Genomic DNA, 22,550 nt, shown 5'->3' on the forward strand with positions numbered 1-22,550 from the left:
CGAAAGCCAAACTTGCCAAGTTGTCTTTCATAATAAAGGGGTCGCAGACCTAACGCCAAATAAGTGGGAACAGTAGGGGAATTTCGGGTAAAAATAACAATTGTTTTAGAAAACGTATTTCTACAGAATCCTGAACTGCAAATAGCTGGCTCTATAGAGCTTGGACACAAATAGGGCCACACGTGCACCTTGTAAATATCTAGAATAATGACTTAGCTCTAGATTTAGAACTGACATCAACTTATGATAGTGCACCTAATATTTGTGTAAAAACACTTTGCAGCATTCTGCATGTGGTTACCTACTTACTTTTGATTTTATACTGATTCCCAAATAATAATAAAAAAATAACCTGACCGATAACTTGGTTGTTAAATTGAAAACACATTTCATGTTTCTAGATTTGTGAAAGTTGATTGCAACTTTTTTGCACTATTAAGCCTAAGGTATCAATCCTTACAGAGTTTCCCATGTGTTTCCAGTTACTTCTTACGACCCATTGGGGTCTTCGAAATAAACACAACATCAACTGCGTAATGCAAGACCCCTCTCATCCTACCGCCATTCTGTTGAGCGCATTGCAGATTTGTTCAGTCAGGTTATTGATGTAGAGAAGGAAGGTAAATGGTGCAAGTACACAGGCTTTGCCTGATTTCAGAGCTCCCTTAAAACTTTTCATTACATTCACCACCCTGCCCAAACCTAACCTTGGCAAATGCATTGATTTTCATGATATCAAAGCCTTGAACAGACCAGTTGGGCCCCACAAATCCAGTAGCACTGGCCCGTAGCCTAGTCACACTATAGAAAGCAGTATTAAAATTGGTGATCACAAATTAAAGTGGCATTCTCCTCGTAAACACACATTTTTATTTTTATTTTTGTAACAGAGCTGTAATGATAAATATGTGTTCATTAAACATCACTATTGTCACAACCTAGGTTGGTCTGGTGGTTTACATTATTTTGTTCACATATAGAATTGTATAAGTGTTGTCTCAAATGTAGATATTGTTATAACAATAATGGAAATATAATAACACTCTTTGTTTGTTTTGTTGTACCAGCCAAAGAAAGTGAAGGACCCGCTTATGAAAAGAAACAACACATATGCAGCAGCAACTCAGAGCTACACACCTAATATTGCCAGAGACCAGGGGTTGGCGACCATTGCTAAAAGTGCCGCCATTGAACCGGCCCTAGAACCCAAACCAAAGCCAGCAGAGCCGAAGAAAACCTTCAACAGCGTCAGCAAAATTGATCGACTGTCCAGGATAGCGTTTCCGTTACTTTTTGGCACATTCAACCTGGTCTACTGGGCAACATATTTGAATAGAGATCCAGCCCTCAAAGGCTTCCGCCCAGCTCAATAATGTGCCGGACTCCAACATTTGCTTTCTGTTCTGTCTTTAGCGATAGGAATCGCTTTCAATTCCTGACCGAATAATCCCCACATTGCAGCATTGAATCTGTCTTAAAGAAATTGATGGTTTCCTGTTCCAAACAAAATTTGGGGAACAGCAAAGAATCCTTGTCTGCTATTGCAGTCACTACAGTGTTATCAATCACTGACCAACTGGGAACCCTGATTCTTAGACAGAAAATGACAGTGCTTGTACAATAGAAACTATGGTACTTAGAAAGCTTACTTGCAGCCACCGAGCCACCGAAATGCCCACCAGAAATAAAAAAAAATGTGAGTCAAAATATATGCGCCACAGAGCTGGCGTGGAACGAAGAATCACCATTGCTCTTTATCATGTTTAAAGCAGAGTTTTCTTTGCAAGGGTGTGTGCTTGTTCCGTTCAGTTGCAGAAAGCACTGTGTGCAATACACCCACTTCCCTTCTGACATATTCCCTTAAATGAGGGTGCCACAACCGACAAATACAAAGGCTACTCATTACATTATTTTTTTAACAGTGTAGATAGTTGAAGGAGTAACACAAATTGTAGATTACAAACTAGCCTGGAGCTTCAGGTAGAGTGTGTGAAGAACTATTTTCTAATTGAGGAGCAGAAAAAAGAAACATCTAAATTGCATTACGTAGTCGTGCGAGAATTCAGCACAATGAAGGATATGTGCACTCATAATGCAGAATAGGTACTATCCCAAAAAAAATGGAGCACCCTGCAAGACTGGGGAAGTGTATGGGATTTGCATTTTCTGCAGAAAATATGAATTACCCTATACTTTCCTCTAAAAGGTATCTGAATTAACACAACGTTGCAAAAATGCACCTGACCCTTGAATTTTCATATCGAAATGAGAAATAATGCATTTATTTTTTGCAGAAAACACTTAGCACTTTCATCTCTTGCAGACATTCTGCTACATTAAATCACCAAACCATGCCAATATCATTGAATCCAATTGCAGATGCGTTTCGCAAAGGCACATGATGGGTAAGGGATGGTTTTGCAAAGTTCCTACGATTCCCACTGTACCTGTATTCCTAGGGGTGAAATAAAGCAAATCATTTCCACGAGAATACACAAGCATATATTTGGCAGAAGTTCTGAACTTGAAATTATTATTTTTGTAACATTTATTTTCATGCAAAATTGTTAAATTATTTTGAAACTTATAGAAAGACTTGTGTGCATGCATTTTGTCTCTCTAGATTCACATTATAGAGTTTAGTGAAAGTATAAACGTGTGGATTTAGGAGAAAAAGCAAACACACATGTATCTTGTGTGCAGGGACTGAGATGTTTGGATGAAATGTTTTCATTTTGTTTATGTTTTTTTATTTTTTATTTCCAGAAACAGAGCCAATCACTTTTATGGGGTAAATGTCGGATTCAGATGTGGTATAGTAGTTCATCTTTGGCAACTGGTTTGAAGACTTTCAACAGATTAGTATGGCATCACAGTCATTTGTCTCCTTTAACCACAACCAAAGAGCAACCCTAAAACTGACATGTAACCCTAAAACTGACATGATCTGGCACAATAATTGGCAGTCAAGGATTAAATAAGCATGTACCATATATTACACACTCAATTTCTAAAGCAGGGTGAGTGCACACCGGTGGGGTAGAATATAGAAGCATGCCCTTTTGTTTGCGTATATCCAAGTGGACAGAAGAGGGTCATCAAAAAACAATATTTCACTTGTGAGAACCTGCATTTCTGGAGCAAGATTACATTGACACTGTTCCCTGAACCCAATTCACAAACAACTTCCCCAAGGTGTGTAGATTTTGTTTTCCTGTTTGAGCAACTCTACAGAAACATTTTTAAGGGAAGTCCTTTCAGAAGGGCAACATTTCATGGAAAGTCAGATGTTCCAAATCAAAAAGCACTCAAAGGTGACAGAATGTGCTGTGGAATGCTGTGTTGTGGTGTTGAAAAATGCACACCCAGAGTGCAGCTTTCACTGAGGTCAATGATCCCTTTGGAAAAGCAGCAATAGTGGTGAAATTGTGATAAACAAATGCGTAACATGTCACCCGAATGCTCGAATATCTTAGTTTTATGAGTTTCAGTAAAATAATAAAGTTAGAAAAAATATTTTTGTTTACTCGTGTCGGGAAGAGTAGTAGGAGAATGTATGTCAATGGAGGAAAACCTGTTGGTTCAACAGTTCTGCTGGTGTGAGGTACACCATAAACATAGTGACCTTGACATGAATAATTTTCAAATTAGTAAGATAACATTACCTATCTTGTCTTTCACCTTTAAGCTACTGGTGCAAAAAGAACACTGGGTTACGAGGTTGCCTTTCATTGCAGAAAACACTTCCCATGTGTCCTGAAGATTCAGCACACATTTATTGTCTGAACACAGTCATGCAGAACATTTGCAAACCCCACTTAATCACCTTCCCTGCTTAACCAGTACATACACATTTTATTAATAGTCCTTCATTGCCACTGAAACTAAAGCATCCTTGTTAAGATCATGGATTAGAAGCCCCAGCAGTTTCGTCATTACCATTGCGTAGGAACTTTTATTGAGACACCTTAGTTTTGTATATTGACTGCAAAGTTGTAGTGCTATTTTCAGAAGCTACTCATTTTGGCCTTTAATATCTTAATCAGTCACAATGAATTCTGGGCCGTATGCCTGACCACTGGGCAAGCCATACTTCTCATTATCTTATGACAGTGGACGTAGGAAAAAGCTTGCATGTTGATGCTTCCGCTTGAAACCACTGGTGTAAATGCTACTAATGGAGCCCTACCACTGCTATTCTGAAATGTTATTAGGGAGACAACAGTGACAGACTGAAAACAGGTCACTTTTATACCAGCACTGTGCTGATATACAAGTGTGTTGCTTTACTGGAGGATACTTGCTGGTCCTATTCAGGACTTTGCCATATAGGGTCTAGAATCTCTGGCGAAATGCACCCTCTAAACACCTGGGAACTTTTCTCTGGATCGCTATGATGGAATAGTTGGACTAGCAAAATGAGAGATTTTAGGTGTTCCCTGGCCTCATGGCAGAGTGGGATTACCCTTGTAATCCAAGTGCAACCCTAGAGCCGGATAACACAATAACTGTCCGCTTAGATGGATGGACATTTTTAATCAGCAGGACATTTATACCATCAATATGGTTGATCATTATGGTGGATATCCATGTGCCCAGCTGCGGTTCTTATTAAGTATCAATGTTCAGTGATACTCCTTACAAGTGACATTTCATTCCTATCCCAATCATCCAGTGTTGTCCCCTGTTATAGTATCTCTTTGTGATTGCAGTGATAACAGTTGCTATAGTTTAGATGTATGCTACCCAAGAATTAGATCTGTCTAGGGATTTTAAAGTAGAGGGTTACTTGTCCATGTTTGATAAGTTGGACTTGAAAGATTGGGATCAAGATTCTTAAAACCGTAATCCTGGATGCAGGCATTGAATAAAGAAGAACTATTTATCTCTGCAGTAATATGTTGGGTTGCCACTTGGTAGAGCATTACAGACAAGGGCATGATTATAAAATATATTCACCAATATTTGTGAAGGAAAAATAGCTACAATGAATAGTTATTAATAGTCATTGTGCTCAGATGATTGCTTATTAAGTTACTTGATTGTTTCTGATACTTTTGTGCAACTTTTACTCGCTGTTTCAAATCCCTGTGGGCTGGCTCTTCCTGTCATCCTTCCAAGGTGAATACATTAAGTGCCAGTGATATGGCAACCCAGATCATTGTGTGCCAATTAATCCGGCTGGTATTTACTGACATTCTGTAATATATGGTGAAGTAGTCCATAGTGATTTGTTCATGAATATCTCCTTATATCCTAAAAAGTCTATACATATTCACTACAGCATAGCGAGTTATACATTGTGATCTCTCTTTTGAGTCCTGTTTTATGGAGATCAAGAATTTTTATTCTGTATTTTGCCTTACCATGACCAAATATTGACTGCATGTGTTGCACCTATTTTCTGTTTCTTGATTAACAACGCCAACATTCTAAATGTGCTCAATTTTTCAATTGTGAAAAATGGGAGTATATTTGCGAAAAGCTTGTTTTGTGTTGCTGCTTGTTACATATCAAGCAAAACAAGTCCATCTATGTATCTAGGTTTTGTGAATGTATTTTAATTGCATCATATCAGAACAAGTACTAATAATTCCCAAACACTTAAAATTGCTCAATGACATACAAAATCCAGCTGTCACTTCTCCAGAACTCACTAAACTTTAATGAAAATGTTTTACAGGAAATTTTTCTATGGGTCCAAACTATTTACTCTCCAAACTCAGTTCCTCTACTACGCATATACTCTGCATGAAATGAATACTCATTCTCTTTCAAGTATAGCATAGAACATGATATTGCATTTGGATGTATTGTTCCCATAATTCTCACCATGAACCTCAGACCCTGACTACCTTCAGGCTCATTCTCTTGCTGGATTAGAGTCCCTGGACAATAGTCTCACTGCTATCACACCTGATGGTCTTCATTTCCCGGAGGAGTCTCTTCTGTATACAATCTTCAGATATGCATAACAGATCTTCAACACATGCATTTTGTGATCCTCTGGAAGGATTGCTGCATGCGTTCATGGGATCTCTGTATTTTTCCAACATGAGAAATTACTGCAGCATGTGAAAATGAGGAGAAACAATGTCTAATGAAATTAATATCCCTCAGCCCAAAAGTTTGAATTAATATACATTACTTATGCTATCACCAACACACCTCCTGAATTTAAATAGACTTTCAGAATTTAGAATTTCATAAACATAACGATCAAGGTGCCCTTTTCTGTATAGATCACCATCTTAAAAATCACTCCAATAATTAGAGTAAACAAATAATTACTGGTTGAGTTTTTTTTACAGCTGTCTCAGATGAGGAGCACAACTAGTGACGCTGGTTAAACATTATTTGTAAGTGATGGTTCAATATACCTGAGCAACTAACAGCCACATTGGCCCTCTTACACATTTCAAAAAGTACCTTTTGTTAGGGGATACATGCTCAGTATTTCTTTTCTTTTCCTGATATTAAAATGGAATGTATTTGTAATCAGAAACATTATCAAAGTCTACTTATTAAATAAAAATGTTGACATATTCGTGTTGGCCTTTAGTATATTAATGATTCATAAGTTATACATTGAATATTTCATTCCAGTAAAGATTACCCCAACCTTTGTCACCATATTGTGTCTAACTGCAAAGTAAACAAGTGGTGCATCTAACTGCATAGTTTACCTATTAGATGGAAGAAATGGAGAACACACATAACATGCTCAAAGCTTACATTCCTTTTAATTTTCACAATTAATTACTTTCAAAGTAGAACTCAATTGGTGAGGAAAACGCGATAACAAGATAAAGTAGAGCAAGGAATTACTGTAGATGGATAACTAAGGGAGGAGACCTAATGCATAATAGTCATGATAATGTTGTAGTTCAGGGACTCTAGTCAACAGTTTTGCCCATCTGGGCAGGAATTGCAAAACATGAATACCCTTCCTTCGGGCTAATGAGAACATTGTCACTTCTAGATGATCCTTCCTTTTCATTCCTTTTGTCAGTAACTTCACCCAGAAGATGGTATTAAATGAATTCAAAAGTGGTTGGAAGGAAGCTTCCTTAAATTATATGGGTGAAGAACATTTCACCTATTCACTAATTCTCCAGATCGAGGAATTCACTTATAGTACATTGCAGTCCGGTATCCTTGTGGTTGTACTACATTGTCCACAGCAAAAAAGTGCAGGGGTCCCAAGAATACTCAACCATGACTATTAAATCCTAAGCAGCCACATTCTAATGTAACTTTTCACCAACTGCTGACAAATGCTACTTCAAAAACCAAAAACAAAGGAAAAGATTTTAGGAATAATCAAAATACACAGAAATAATCCATATGTCTCTTTGTCAATTTCGTACCATTGAATGGCACTAGAATATGGTTATCACATTCACTGGCTCACAGTGCATGTACCGTCCGGCCATTCATACCTCTGTTGTATTTGCAGAGATGTCTCTGTACACATTGTAATATCAGCCAGTATTGGTCAGCCTCACTCACAGGCAGTCCAATTCGTAGGGGCACCTCTATATTAACTTCCAACATAAATAAATACTCTAAATTACGAGACATTTCCATGCATTCAATCTAATTGCTTTCATATTATCTTAGAAATATTCTAATGCTCTTATGGGAGTAGACACCATTTTCCAGACCTTTTAGTATATGCGTTTACACCTAACATGGATTATCATAGTGCCACTCCCATCATGTTTACCGAATTTCTTCAGAAGCAAACGATATTACATTTTTGAAATCTGCACCAGAATGCATCTCTTCTTGTCATAATGGTACATTTTATCCAAAAAGGATCTGAGATATGCAAGATGTAACCAGAGCAAACACTGTTGGTAATGAGAAAATTAAAATAGTGGGAGACCAATAAACTGAATTCAGTAAGTGAAATTGAAATTATGGAGATCAGAACAACTTTGGCAAACTATGTTACAGAATAAGGCATGACAAATCGTCATTTGTTAGCAGAAATATAAACCGTTCAGACCAATTAGAAGGCAGGCTTAATTACAAATATGCAATGTTAATTAACTACCATTCTAGAGTGTGTGTTTAGGTTCCGAAAGAGGTATTGTGTTAATAAGGAAAATTAAAGAAGGACAGCTGTTAAGAGGACAGTGATGATAAGTGACTGATATTCAACTTGGTAAATCAGAGGGTTTGAGCTTTTCCTGATCCAAACAATTTGCATTCTTTTTTAATTGGTGCAGTTAACATAGATCAACGTACTGCAATTTTCTAAAAGCCTTACTCCCAAGCACCTTATCACTAAGACCTTGGCAGATGCTTTCCCATTCTTAACATCGCAGGGTCAAACCTTGCCTGAACCACTCCCCTCTAAAAAGTGTCCCATAAAGTGGCATAAGACACAAAGCAAAAAATGCTATTTCCAGTTCATGTTTGAGGGACACTTTTGGGGTTGTGAACTACCCATAGACCTGCTTATAGCACCCTGTGATTCTCAATGGCTCCCACTGCTCCCTATGAGCTCCTCCCCCTCCACAGCACCGAGGGAATTAAATATGATTTATTTATTTTCAATGTTCAGCTCGTGAGTGCTGGAAACAGAAAACATTGCATCGTGCCACAATGCCAGGCAGGGGTCTGCCAAGTACCATTGGGGCAGTGGGGCCTGTTTTCTGACCCTTTGGGAGATGGCAGTAGCCTTCCCTCCCTCTCAGGGACCTGATATATATTAATCTCTGTTGAACCTGCAGCTTTCTTGACCAATCCCGGGCAATGTTTGAAAGGTTTGTGGGAATCAAACCACCTGAAATTAGTGTGGCTTGACTTTTACGAAAACTAGAATTTCCATTCCTACCAGGCCTTAACACTCCTTATGTTCAAGCCAGAAACATTCTACTTCTGTTTTTGTGTATTCTATCTTGCACCAAAACCTCCAAAAAATGTGTAGCTGGAGTATCACTAATACAATGCATCCACCGTGAGATATGTTTGGGTAAACGTAAAAAATGAAAAGAAAAGAAAAAAGAAAAGAAAATACCTGATTGTTGCAGGTGAAAATTAAGGGACCTAAAGTTGCTTAGTGGGAACGTATGTGAATGAAGGGGCACATTTCCAATATTATAAATGTTATACTTAACTACAATGATTGACCCTTCAATTAAAAGGCATAATTTCATAGACGTTATTGCGGTTCTAGTTGCTAATGGACTGAAACTTGCAAATGTGGGTGCAGGAACTACATTTTGTGCAACAATGAACATTGATTCTCAGTTAATTAGTGCCAAATGTACGCAATACAAGTTCCTCTTTGAACCTCACAAACTGCAGCTATGACCTTTGTGATTTGACTTTCTTATTCCTATTCATTATCACATGTTTAGTTTTTATGAAAGGAAGTTCTTTAAAAAGAGGGTGGACTGTAAGAGATGCAACTAGTACCTGCCACAGACCAATATAGGTTTTTTCACCTAGACAATTATTCAGATTTTACATATTTGGTCTGCCTGGTCATGCTCATGCAGCTGTGGTGAAAACGCAAAAAAAAATATAGTTTGTGACACTTTTTGCAAATTAATACTTGCAGCTTCTGTAGCCATCTGTCGGTCTCTGACAAGTTAACCTTCAGACTTGTCCACACTAAAGACGTTATTTAGTTGGCTAGCAGCATGTTCAATTTTTGCTCTATGTATAAAATGTGCAATCATATGAATGCACCCATTGCACTTTGAATTGCACCCTGGTAAACTAAAACAAAAATCCCATGTTATCAGAAATGCTTATTTTTCTTCTAAAAATCAAGCAGCCCCGTTATGGCAGGTTTGGTTTGTGAATCATCACTTTCTTTTAGATCAACTATGTTTGCTCAATTAATATTTGTAATACAAACATCAAGTAAAAAAATCAATATGTGCACAAAAAGATTGAAGCATGAGCTTGTCAAAAGGCTAACATCTTCGTCTAAACATTCAAATTCGTTCAGGGCAAAACCAGGGACGTCATTTAGGGGTTGCAAACATTTTTTTGTAATGCATGCTCCTGGGCCGTGGCCAGCACCATGTGGCTATTTACTTTTGGAGTGGCTGGCTTTCTTGTTCAGGCCCCTTAAAAATAAAGAAGAAAAATAAAAACTGGCGTGCCACAAGTCTAACACTTTCGGCACTGACCATAAATAAGAAAGAATAGGAATACCAAATAATGTTTCTTTCTGGAATTATATACAATAATTGCTAGACTCATTAAAGGTTTATTTCAGGCACACTTCAGGGGATTAGTCACTGATTTAGTCTGTTCTTAAACATCTCAACTCAGCCTTTCATCCTTCTGAGGTCGATAAATGAGTACCAACACAGGTTTGGTGATATTGGGTGTATATTTGTTCTATTAAAAGCCCTTAAGCGCATGTGCTATATAGTAATAATAATAATAATAATAATTATTAATAATTAATAAAGTAAAACATCATTATCATTTGGTCATGGACGTCTGCTTGCATTCACAGTAATTTGGTAATATGGGCCTATACAGACTGATCTTAACGATACATATGACAATCCATTCTTGTATGAAATGTACATCACATTATAGTGATATCGTAACCATATTTTTCATAGTGTACTATGCTATGTGATGCCACTTCCTGTTTTGTCAACGGATGAAAGGTCGTGTTCCATTGCTTCCCGTGATATCACTTTGGGTGGGGTCAAATGACATCACTTCCTCTGATGTCATCAGGGGGTCAAGGGTCGTGTGATGTCACTTCCGTTACCCCAGGCATTTTGGTGAAATGACGTCCCTGGGCAAAAGGATTACCTTGCAACATAATTGAATTAAATTCACAATTTGGTTGGCATAGTCTGTTAATAGCACTGTTCATAATTTTGTAAATGTGTGGATTCCCCCTGTTTTATGTTTGATTTCCTGATTGCTGCTTACATTAATCACATAGTTGATACATTGCTAATGCATTGCAATAACCATTGTGGCAAACTAATCCTCTGACAACAGGTAGAGATCAAACTGATAAACTGTTATTACGTTTCCCTATTCCAAAACGAGTTCAAATAACCGAGAGCCTGGTTAACAAAAGTGCATGCCTTTCAATGGGAAAGTCCCATTGAAAATGTATTTTTTATATACCTGTGAATTCAGTGTAAAAAAAGAAAAACAAGGCAAAAGTAACAGTCTTCTTTTTCTTCTTCTGCTTCTTCTTCTTCTTATTCCCTCTTACCTCCTTCATCCTTTCCCCTTCCCTTCCTCCTTCTTTCTCCATTCTCTTCTTTTTGAACCCATCAATACCTTGTTTGCATATTCTAGTATATGTGTCTCACATAATTTCATGTACGGACCATACTAAACCAGCTGAGCTTAAAAAAAAAAAAAAAAAACCTTATTAGTGAGGCATTCTCCATCTCTTATACACATTTATCAGAATACATTTAGAAAATATACAATTGCAAAATGAACTTAAGGGTTTTTCATGACCCTCTTTTTAGCAATATGAATTTCACAACCATGTCATGCGTAAGTCACTGATGTCATGAAATTTGAGAAGGTGAATCAATGTTAACATAACGGACCCCACACTGATCATCTACAACTTGCTCACACTTTGTAAGAGGATGACAAATACATGTATAAATGATACAGCTGAACGAGTAAAAAAAAAATAATGTCATTCCACCCCTCCTTTTATGCTATGGGAATCTTACACAAGAATCTCACACGTGTCCATCATGCATTTTATGAAAGTTCAAAAGGTGAATATTTAGGCAATAAGCCCCATGCCTGCGGCCGGGGGCATTACCTTATGCAGTAATGGCCTGCAGGTGAGGTGTTTATTGCCATTAGTGCCCCGGTGCGCTAGATTGGTGTACTAATGGTGTTATCTTTCAGCCGCTACATGCATTGCCTTTCACAGCTGAAAAAAAAAAGTTAAAAAAAAAATGCCTGCCTTGGAAAGGGAAACACTGTCCATTTTCTCTTTCCCTGGTGACCATAATAAACAAATAAAATGGCCACCATGGAAGGAAAGAAGGAACTGCACATATTCCCTTCTCCATTTTCATGGTTGCCATTCAAGTAAATGGAAAAAAGTAAACAAACAAAATGCCCGCCATGGAACAGGTAGAAGGGATTATCTGTAGTGTCTTCTCCCTTTCAATGGTGGCCTGAAAGAAAAAAGAAAAAAAACACTGAAGACCGCTGCAAAGGACGTGCAGACTTGCCGTGAGTTAAGGCACACAAACACACCAATCAGTGCATTTGTTTTGTACACATAACCCCCTCCAGGTACTAATGCTATTTTAAACACATATCTCTGTGAGATGGCATGATTTGCATTTTCATTAGATTGCAAGTGTTTGTATGAAGAAGGTGGTGGAAGTTGCTTATTCAGGCTTCGTATCTTCATCGGAACCCACCTCATATGATCAAAACTAATGATAGTATGAAGATGATATCTTAGGATCATGGAATATTTATTGAATGTTTACATTTATAGAGTGCTCTAAACACACGGGTATCAAGGCGCTGGTTGCAATATTATGCAACAGAAGTTAGGTCCTTAGTTTCAGGTGAATAGTTCAACCCAGGGAGGGGCACTGGGAGAAGAGCAGTGCCTTGTGGTGTTTGCAAAATGTCCATTAAGATTGTTCCAATCTTATTGCTAAGGGTGAGTTCCAGTTCTCTGTGGTGATGACAGGGAAGCTCGATTCACTGGCTCTCGTTAGTCTGAATCTTGGTGTGATAATATGGTGAGTGTGAGAAGAGCGGGTGGGTCTTGAGGATTGTGCTTTTTACATATATTAGAGAGGTAAGTGGGGGCAGAGTTAGATAGGCATTTGTGGCTGCTTCTGGCAGCCGATGTGTGCTCTCTCCTTGGGTTGTTTAGAGCGGCCGAAGTTGTTCTGAATGATCTGGAATTTGTTGATGTTGCATGTGGAGATGACGGCAAATAGCATTGCAGTAGTCACTTCTAGATCCAATAAGCATATGGGTGTGTGTGGCTGAATATGCAATAGCATTGACCTGCCGTGTTAGAGACAGGGTGGCATCTAAGTGAATGCCCACCGTCTTCACGGTGCTGGAGACTGGATAGTGATGCCATCAATGGTGAAGGTAGGCTGGTCTAGCATGTTGAGTAGGGCTTGAGAGACGACCAGGAGAATTTCAGTTGTGTCATCATTGAGGCAAAGGAGATGGGAGGCCATCCAGGCCTGAAAAGTTCGGAACACTGTTTGCAGCGTGTCAGAGTTGGTGGAATAGTTTCCAGTTAGAGGATGAGGATCTGTGTGTCATCTGCGTAGTTGGTGTAGGAGATGCCCATGTCTTCCAGGTAGTCAAATAAAGGTTTAGTGAAAAAGTTGTAAATGGAAGGGCAAATGCATGAGCCTTCAGGCATGCTGCAGCTGATTGGTGATTGGGTGTCGAGACATTGTCTTGAAGACTCTTATGGATCTGTCGGCTAAAAGGAGGTGATCCAGGTGATAGCTTCAGGTGAGAAGTTAGCCGCTGAAGCAATGTTGATTCAGAAGTTGGTGGTTCACAAGTTCAAAGGCTGTGGAAAGTATAGCAGAAGAAAGTGTGCTAACTGGCCTGCATCCTTGATCTCGTTAAATAGTATTTTCAGATCCAGCACGCAGATTCCGTGCTATTGCCAGGTTGGAGATCAGAATGACACAATCTTAGGATACTGTTAGATTCAAGATAAAGCTGCAACTGTAGATAAGCTGCACAATCCTAGATCTTTAGGAGGAAGGGGACGGTGGTAATTGGGTGGTAGTTGGTGGGAAAGAAGGGTCTAAGGTGTTTTTTTTTCACAAGTTGGAGAATCCAGGCTTCCTTCAGGCTAGATGGCACTGAGCTGGCAGAGAAAGAGGCGTTGATGAGAGTAGTGATGAAAGGAGAGAGGACTTCTGTGCAGTCGTTGATGACAGAGGCAAGGCACATATCCGCTTGGCAACAGTAGGTTTTGAGGCCTTCCATGATCATGGTCACTGCGGCATCCAAGACTGGTTTGAAGTGAAATTGAGGTCGGTCCAGCACAGTGTCTAAGTGTGAGGTGTTGAGGGGACATAGCATGTTACCGCTGAGGATGTTTTTTTCAGTAAGATTTATTTTCAGTAGGATCTTTTTCTGGATAGTGTTGATTTTATCGAGGAGAGCATTTTGGAAGTTTGTGCACCAGATAACATCCTTCATGCTATGATGGGTGGAGGAAGGAGACTTTCCAGCTCACGCAAAATTGACATTGGCTATTCTTGGGTTATAGGTCGTGCTTTTTGTTTGTAATATGGCTTCTTTATTTTCACTCGCGATAGGAGCAAAGCAGGCTTGTTTGGATTCGGATGGGGTTTTAATTGTACAATGTGATTAAACAATAATTAAAAATGTTAAGGCCCTTGACTTGTGGGCATATAACTTTAGCCCAGGCAGTACATTGATATAATATCTGTATAACACTGACTAAACCTACTGTTAGTAACATCATAAATCTCAGTGGTCACCTATAATTTAGCTATAATGATATCATTTATGAAGCTGTTGCCTTAACGTCCTGCAAAATGGAATTCCAAATTGGGCTTTTGATGTCTCAATTCCATGAGGCGTTCTCAAGGGGCAAATGCATCCTTTATTTATCCAAACAGAAGAATTCATACAATGTTACATTTGATATCAAACCCTTCCCACAAAAAATACATGTATTATATGAAACACACATTATTTAATTCTAGTGAAATCATTGTAACACATATGTATAGGTCTTACCTGCCTACTTCCTGTTTCCGTTTTGAAAATTCTATGATATACTTTTGACTTGGCATTAAAAGCACTTAATCTCAAAGTGCCTCTGTCAAAGGAAGCTCCTTCAAAATAAAATAAAAATAAAATATTCTGAACAATGTTGTACATGTTGTACAGCATGAGAAACATTCTGCGCAGTCGCTTAGTTGGTTTGATGACAAGTCCAAAAAAACATTATTTTGCATGACCACAAAACAAGCAAAATGATTTCTTGCAGAAATAAGCTATGTTCTCAACAGTAAGCTGAAAATGTTGTTTGAATCCAATGCATGTTTCTGTGTGAATTCCCTTGTTTTAGCATGTGGGCACAAATTATGTGCTTAATTCAAATATGGTTTTGTCTTTCCTAGTGAGAGTGCACGCACACAAATCACAAATATCACAGACAGGTCATAGATGACATATTAGGCCTGATTTACAAACACGTTTTCAATGGGACTTTCCCATGTTAAAGTGACATTTTGCAATCATTGGCAATTGTTAACAGTGTCACCTGTAGTAGAAATACTTGGTATTCGTTAAACCTCGAAGTATATTGACTTCTGTTCTCTTCGATTCTTTTCCTCCAAGGTTTACGTGGGCCACCAAAGAAGTTTACATTAAGTGACAGGTTATTTATTGTACAGAGATCAATAGATACGTCTAGATAGAATAATTGAAACTCACTTGTTTACAGAGTAATCTTTACTTTAGTATAACCTCTTGACACATGCATTCATAACAAATATATATTTTATGACTGCTGTGTACAAGATTAGAGTACTATCCAGAATAACATTCTAATATATTTCACTTCAGTCTTTCTCTAACAGTGGTGTTTCATTTCATTCATTGCTTTAAATCACAACATACAAAATGTCCCCTTGTCTCTTTGTGGCAAGCTTTATATCTGACACATGCTGCGCTTGCTTAAGTTTAATTATGTTGGATGGACAATGATTGTGGTTGCTGGTTTGTTGGCAGCAGCATTTCAAGTTCAGTCAAGTTTGCAAAATACGTAGAGTGCCTCTCCCTCCCCACTCTACCCTACCTACATACATCTGCACATACATCTGCAATACAAGGAAGTATTTGAAAGTGATGGGCTGGTTCCAGTTTGTTATAAAACCAGCTTCTATTTCCATTTCCTATCCTGTGACTGCCAATTAGAGGGTGCAAAATGCCAATTGCGATGGTGGTTGTGGTAAAATGGACTCTTACCCAATTAGAAACCAGATCAAGAAGACCAATTAATTTCACACCGACAATCATTCACTGGTGATAACGAACCAGTTGTGTGCATTGTTATTGATCCTAGAGATGTAAAACATTGTAACGTTGTGCTAAAATATGAATAGCTACCGTATACTATACATGATATAGCTTGTAAAGCATATGATCTTCCTGGAGATTAATAAACATGTATCAACGTTTAAAAACATGGGTGCTTACACCCCTCCATGTACACATTTGCAGTGCTCAGAAATAATGTCTACCGCCACACCAGTAAAAGTACAAGAGTTCCAGAACTGCACGTCTCCTTTAGAACTATTCAAGAGATGAAGGTCCCCTCACTTTGCACTCATCCAATCTCAAACAAATCTAGAATCCCTTTTGCTCTAAATTCTACAATATGGCTAGAAGGGACGTTTGTTGTGTTTTCCCACGATTCCTTTTAAGTGTATAAAAGGTAAACGATACTACATATGATTTGTGAGGCGGTGGGAAATTAGAATCGGCTGAACTCAAATCGAAGGAGATAGTGTATTTCACAGGCTCCATCTGCTTAGGTCCTTAACATACACTGCAGGACAGGTTGCATTTTGGTTGGCTGAGCAGGGTTAACATATAAATATAGGTGTACAAAAGCCTGTATATTAATACTCGTTATCTTTGCTGATACATAACAGTGTTATGATATGTGATGTAATATATGTAGCATTAAATAGGTATCTCAAAAACAAATGAATGTACAGGATTCTAGGTTTATTGAGTAAACTTAACGCATAACATTTTTACTGTAGCAATATATTTGTAGGAACAATATGTAAGGGCTTTAAAAACAAGATGTCCAATTTGGCAGGTTTGGCATCCCCTTTATAGTTAGTTTCAGGTTGACGATGGCTCCAATGCACACATATAAAGGCTTTGGCCTTCCTCCTTTCTGGTACATTCTTTCTTTGAACCACTGTCACACTTTCCTGCCCCTTCCTTTCCTCATCCCTCTCTTTGCCCTCCTCTTACTGTCTTTCCGTGATTGTCTGGAATTGAAATGCGACCATGGAGTGAGTCTCACCCATTGTGAACCAATTTCCATTGTTTCCACCATGTTCACAAAGGTTTGTGCAGACAGTTGTGACCTCCCCACAGTTTTGGCAATGCAGCGGGATCATTGATGCCAATGTTGGCTAAGGCAGGGAATCCAGGTTTGTCACACACACACTCTGACGTTGCCTGGCAATAGAATGTTTCCGCTTTGGGATACAAGGCATCGGTGTGGGAGGTATACAGTTATGCACCCATGGAGCGTATACAAATGGAAGGTAAGTATAAAGTCACTGCAGGGAACTCCTACTTGTTAGCTAGTCATGAGTGGACACTGCGGACAATGGGATCCAACAGGGACCTACTCTAAAGGTTAGACTTTGGTTTCCTGAAAGGCTTGAATCCAAGAGGATCCTGGGACCATGATGTGGCTAGATGCTGCAGGCAGAAGAAAAACGAGTGCGAGGTTGTGCAACACTCTGTGTGTAGCAAGCTGTGTTTGTGTAGCTGTGCAAAGGATCAAATACAGTATTGATACAGGATTGGGGTGAGGGCATGCACATTGTAAAACCTGGCACGGCCAAAGATATACAATTGTTATGTCCCTACCGCATCTGTATAAAGCATATGTGTACGTGTTACGAAAAGCAAGGATTTGTGAAGGCCTTGTGTTGCTCTTTTGCATATCAGTGAAAAGAAACACTTCCGTTTGACCCGGAAATGCACGTCTGAAAACTCCTTTACAAGGGGATGCTACTCCTTCTAGTATCATGTATAGATATGTGTATAGAAAAATAATAAAATAACATATGGCTCTTTAACTCTCGTGTACTTGTTTATCTGGTTAATTTGGCTTAGACGTAGTATGTTCATTTTTTGGGCATTCTGTCTTCCTGGGTATGATTCATCTGCTGGTTTTGGGGTCTGCATTTTGCACATTAGATGTGAATACTTTAAAATAGTCTGCTTTTTGCTATGCAACGACTGCATCATATCATCTATTAGTTTATTAGTACATGTGAATAATATGAAAATGTATAAAATGGATTGCACAGTTTATCAAAGGAAAGGGTATACTCTGTAGCTTTTATACAGCGTTTTGCTAAACCATGTAATACTAGTAAGTCTTCCTTGAAAATATAGTTAGACTCCTAAGGAGGGGCGGCTCCTTCCCACCCCGGGGTAATCTTAAAAATGACACTGAATGTTTCTCGCACCTCAGTGCAGTGATGTGGCAATAAACCTAAAACAAATTGAGGTTGTTTTTTGGTAGACGCATGTATTGCTTTACAGAGTTTAGCAAAAGCTCTCTATTTTATGTCAGATTGTACTTCGATTAAAGAATAAAGCTGAAAAGTGTTCAATACCCTCGTGATTCATTTCATTTATCAGCACTCACAAACACTTGTCATTTCCGTTGTCCGACAGTGTCGCTTGGTTAAACTGTAAGGACGTGAACATCGACAAGAGAAGTACAACCAGAAAAGATCTATTGATCACATTCTTCAGTGGCCAGTCACATGCCTCAAACTAGAAATCAGAAGGAAAACTGTTACATCGCCTGCTCAATGACTCCGTCCAAAAATAAAGAGATGTGTGGAGGTTTACTCAAAATGCAGCATAAATAAATGGTTACATTATGAACTATGCATATGCATAATCACCATTGCTTGCTGATTCCAGAATGCTTCCCTTGATTCCTATAAAGATCGACATGTTTCTCAAGTCATCAGTGATACAATGGGAGCCATTTTAAGGAAAGCAGAAATCGTCTGGAGACAGCAGTGGCAGACAGGGTTGTTGCTAGATCTGGAAAATATCCTGGGCTACGCTAATGTCGGGACTTGAGGCTAGCTAGCCTTTTGGTTGTAGCCCCTGAGCTTCTATCTAGAGCTACAAACAAAAGACCTGGGGCTATATCCCTGTCTCAGCCCCCGCCCCCTTAGCAATGCCTTTGGTGGCAGAGAAAACTCCTTCTCAATTTTGGTTGCTATTGGTAAGGGATTTAACAGTCCTTGGTGTCTGCATCCTTTTAAAACCATTTTGAAAGACAATGCATAATTCTGCCCACTGTTCACGTGCATGAAGGGCGGGATTAATTTAAATCTATGTGTATGTTGCCTGTTTTTTCTAGGTGTGTACAATAGATTGCATCCAAAGTGATGGCTGCATTTCTACCAGAAATGAAAATTCTGTGAAGGTGGAAATGGTGCTGGGTAAACCAATTGGATGAAAACCAGAACCGGTTTAAAGTATCTTTAACCTTTGAATGGTTTTAGTGATTTGGCGGAAAACGTTTGAGACTCAAAAAATAAATGTCCTGTGAAGGAAATCAGTCTGTCATTCATAAAACAACCTTACAAATGCCATAGCGAGCATCCGATATGTAGGATGACTCAGCTGGTCCATGGATTTTTTTTTAGTTTTAATCTAAGCTTTTACAATTTCAACTTCAGTAGGACTTCTTGTTCTAGAAATATAAACACTTGTTTTTCTTGTTTCTAATGCTAATGTAGGCATTCCCACTAAGCCTGCAAATAGAGCAGTATTTCCTCTACTTTCAACAGTAGATGGCTTTGAGGAGGAGGTCGTTTGAAGATACATACACCACCTGATGTACCTGTGAAAATGAGTGCTCTCCACATTTTTAAAGGAATATCCCAAAAAAAAGTGGGTCACTTAGAAGACAGTTATGCGTGGTCTACATCTATGAAGGGATGATGACCAGATTTCAGAGTTCGATCCAGACATCAACCTTTGTTTTTCCAAACAGGCACAGTTACATGAAATACATGGATAACCGAGGAAATAGATGTAGGCTTGAAAACGGCTTCCTTTGATTCATACATTTGGGCTATTTCAACCTAGAGAGTTTAAAACACAAACCATTAGAACAGCCACCATGAGCATTCAATAGATGCATATCTGTCAAATGAGTCATTCTAAATGAATGCAGCACAAAACACATGGTCCTTGCGTAATATTTGAGCATTTCTTAAGGGTCAGAATCACACATGATATAGCTGTTGGGTATCGTTATGAAATTTGAAAGTAAATGTAACAATGTATGTGGAAAAATACAACAGGCTGTACTATATAAGTGAATTGTAAGACACTGATTGGTTCAGTACCAAAGATTTCAACTCTCTGCCCAGTTTATCTTTAGTAATGCCTTGTGTAATCAGAGGACTGTAAATATTTCTTCATCAACTTAGTTCACTTGACAGAATCTTAAAGACTTGACCCTTCAGTAAAGTGCGTAGCTGCTAGTTGCTCTTATATTCCAGGCTGTGATTTCAACACCATGTTAGATCTGGCAGCAGATATTAAGATATCAGATCCAACTGTAATGAATAATTACTGATGGTCCTGATATCATGTTCTTATTGTAGGAATTTATTCGGTAAATAGTTTGTAACAAGGAAACAACATCCAGTGTTCCCTACAGGTATTGGCCTACCAGTGCATATATTGCAAATACGTTCTATTATACATATGTAAATGGGTCAACATATAGTCCAGCCGCATAAAGAACATATGTCCCTTCAGACATGTGTAGCATTTTAAATGTTGTTTTGAGTCTGGCTCCTCATATTCCTGACTCTCCCCACAGAAGGTAAGCGTGAGAAAATGCACAAATAAAGTGTAGGGTGTCAAAATGCCTGTCTCATCTTTGATGGATGGCAAAGGAATTACAAGTTCCCACATCCGGTGCCTTATTTCTCTGTAAGAAAGTCTACATTTCTGTATACAACAAACACTTTACCTAAACCAGACACACATGATCTTAAAGATATAATCTATCCAATGCGAAGAAACATCTATTTAGAATTGCACAATAGTGTTGTTTGATTACTATTAATATGGGACAGAGGTGCTGCTGGGCTTAGTGGTAGTTTAAATATGTCCCTGATGGACTTCATTCCATTTTTTCATGAGTCATTATACAACTCCACTGCATGGGAAACATAGACCCCTTTCTCCCTGCATCCGCTCCAACACCTGTTGTTGGAGTTGGGCAAACATGTAGAAAGATTAGTTGGTGTGAAATGCAATGTGCATACACATTTAAAAGCACATTCTTAATAGTGTATCTCTATGGTATCTAAGAATTTTTAAGATATAGCGTGCTAAAGATGAATGATGTGCTGCTCAATATTCCATTCATGAAATCGTCAGTGGAGTGGCATTTATCATTAAATTTCAAGAATATGCAGACACAAAATCACTCTCCAAAAAACATGCTGCATTATACCACAAACAACTGGTTAAAGGGCCCAGACCCACAGCTGTAAATACCCTCAATGGCATGAACTGTCACAAGTATTTCTCCACCGTCTCCTCCCTGGTCTGCTTGTCCGGGAAGATCACCTCTACGCCTCATTAACCATTTTCACGAAAGCTCCACTGCTTTCAAAATCAACCAAAACACCCCCACTTTTAACCAGTCCAAGGAAAGATATTCAATTGGTCAAACTACTTGAAAAACGTGAGGAGTTCAAACCCTACACATAATTGAAACAGATGAAAACAGTGGATGGCCAAAGTATTGCCAACTACAACAGGATAACCACTAGCCTCAAAAGCAAAGCTCAAAAATGATCTGTAAACGACCATATAAGAAACATGTCACAAAATGGTTTATTCAGAAAAGAAAAGAAAATTGAGGTTTTAGAACATCTGGAGTATACATTTCTGGCAGCTTTGATTGAACAGAGTTGACATTATCAAAGCAAAATTAAAATGTAACTCAGATGCAATGGAATCTGCAGAGCAGAGCAGGGTGGAAGTGAAATATTGACAGCAGCTCTGAGAACTTGCATTGTTGTGGGATCACACCTGTCTCAGTGCATATTAAAATGACATCACAAGAAAGGGGAATAGACCTCCAAGGAGTTTGAAAGAGCTCCCCAGTTCCTCTGTCTTCATCTAGAGCCATACATCTTTTCACATTGTAAATCAATGAGTGTATCTCCTCTACTTTGAGTACTGGAACACAAATGATGTCTTCCCCAGAGGAAACCAGATGTAGGTAAAGACAAGTGACACATGCCTTGCTTCTGATCTACCATATAGTGCACTATAATGACTTTTGTAAAGTCTGGGTTCTGCCAATGATAACTATGACATCTCCTGGTTTACTAGTTGCTTATTTATTAAAGTTCTTGTACATCATATCAAGTACATCAAGTCAGGTACACTTAAGCTCAGGGCAACATGCACCGGCACCCTCTCTAGGGGTCTACATCTCTCCAACTGACATACTCAGAATACCACTCATACATCAACATTCTCACAGGCTGCAATCTCTGTCACTCACTCCGACATTCCAAGCATTCAACTCAGGGTTCAGGGGAAGCTTTCCTATCTGAAACTCGTTACCTTTCTACATACATCCCAGATGTGTTCTATGTTTCCCCACATTTCAAAAGTCCAGAAAGAGTTTTCATCCTAATTCTACAATGTAGAAACCTGTCTTTTAGTGAATGAATAGATAAATACATGTTTGG

General features: G+C 38.6%; 1 protein-coding gene across 3 annotated transcripts in view; it reads left to right on the forward strand.

Moving 5' to 3' along the window:
• GABRA1 (gamma-aminobutyric acid type A receptor subunit alpha1) overlaps window positions 1-18,404 on the forward strand; it is an 834,827-nt gene extending 816,423 nt beyond the window's left edge. For all 3 annotated transcript variants that reach the window (XM_069654274.1, XM_069654275.1, XM_069654276.1), the window contains exon 10: window positions 1,068-18,404. In XM_069654274.1, coding sequence (XP_069510375.1) covers window positions 1,068-1,373 — 306 coding nt within the window. In that variant the 3' untranslated portion in view covers window positions 1,374-18,404. The remainder of the gene's footprint in view (window positions 1-1,067) is intronic.
• Window positions 18,405-22,550: the final 4,146 nt, after the last annotated feature.

The sequence above is a fragment of the Ambystoma mexicanum genome, chromosome 3q (assembly GCF_040938575.1).
Source record: "Ambystoma mexicanum isolate Mex_15411 chromosome 3q, UKY_AmexF1_1, whole genome shotgun sequence".
Taxonomy (NCBI): Eukaryota; Metazoa; Chordata; class Amphibia; order Caudata; family Ambystomatidae; genus Ambystoma; species Ambystoma mexicanum.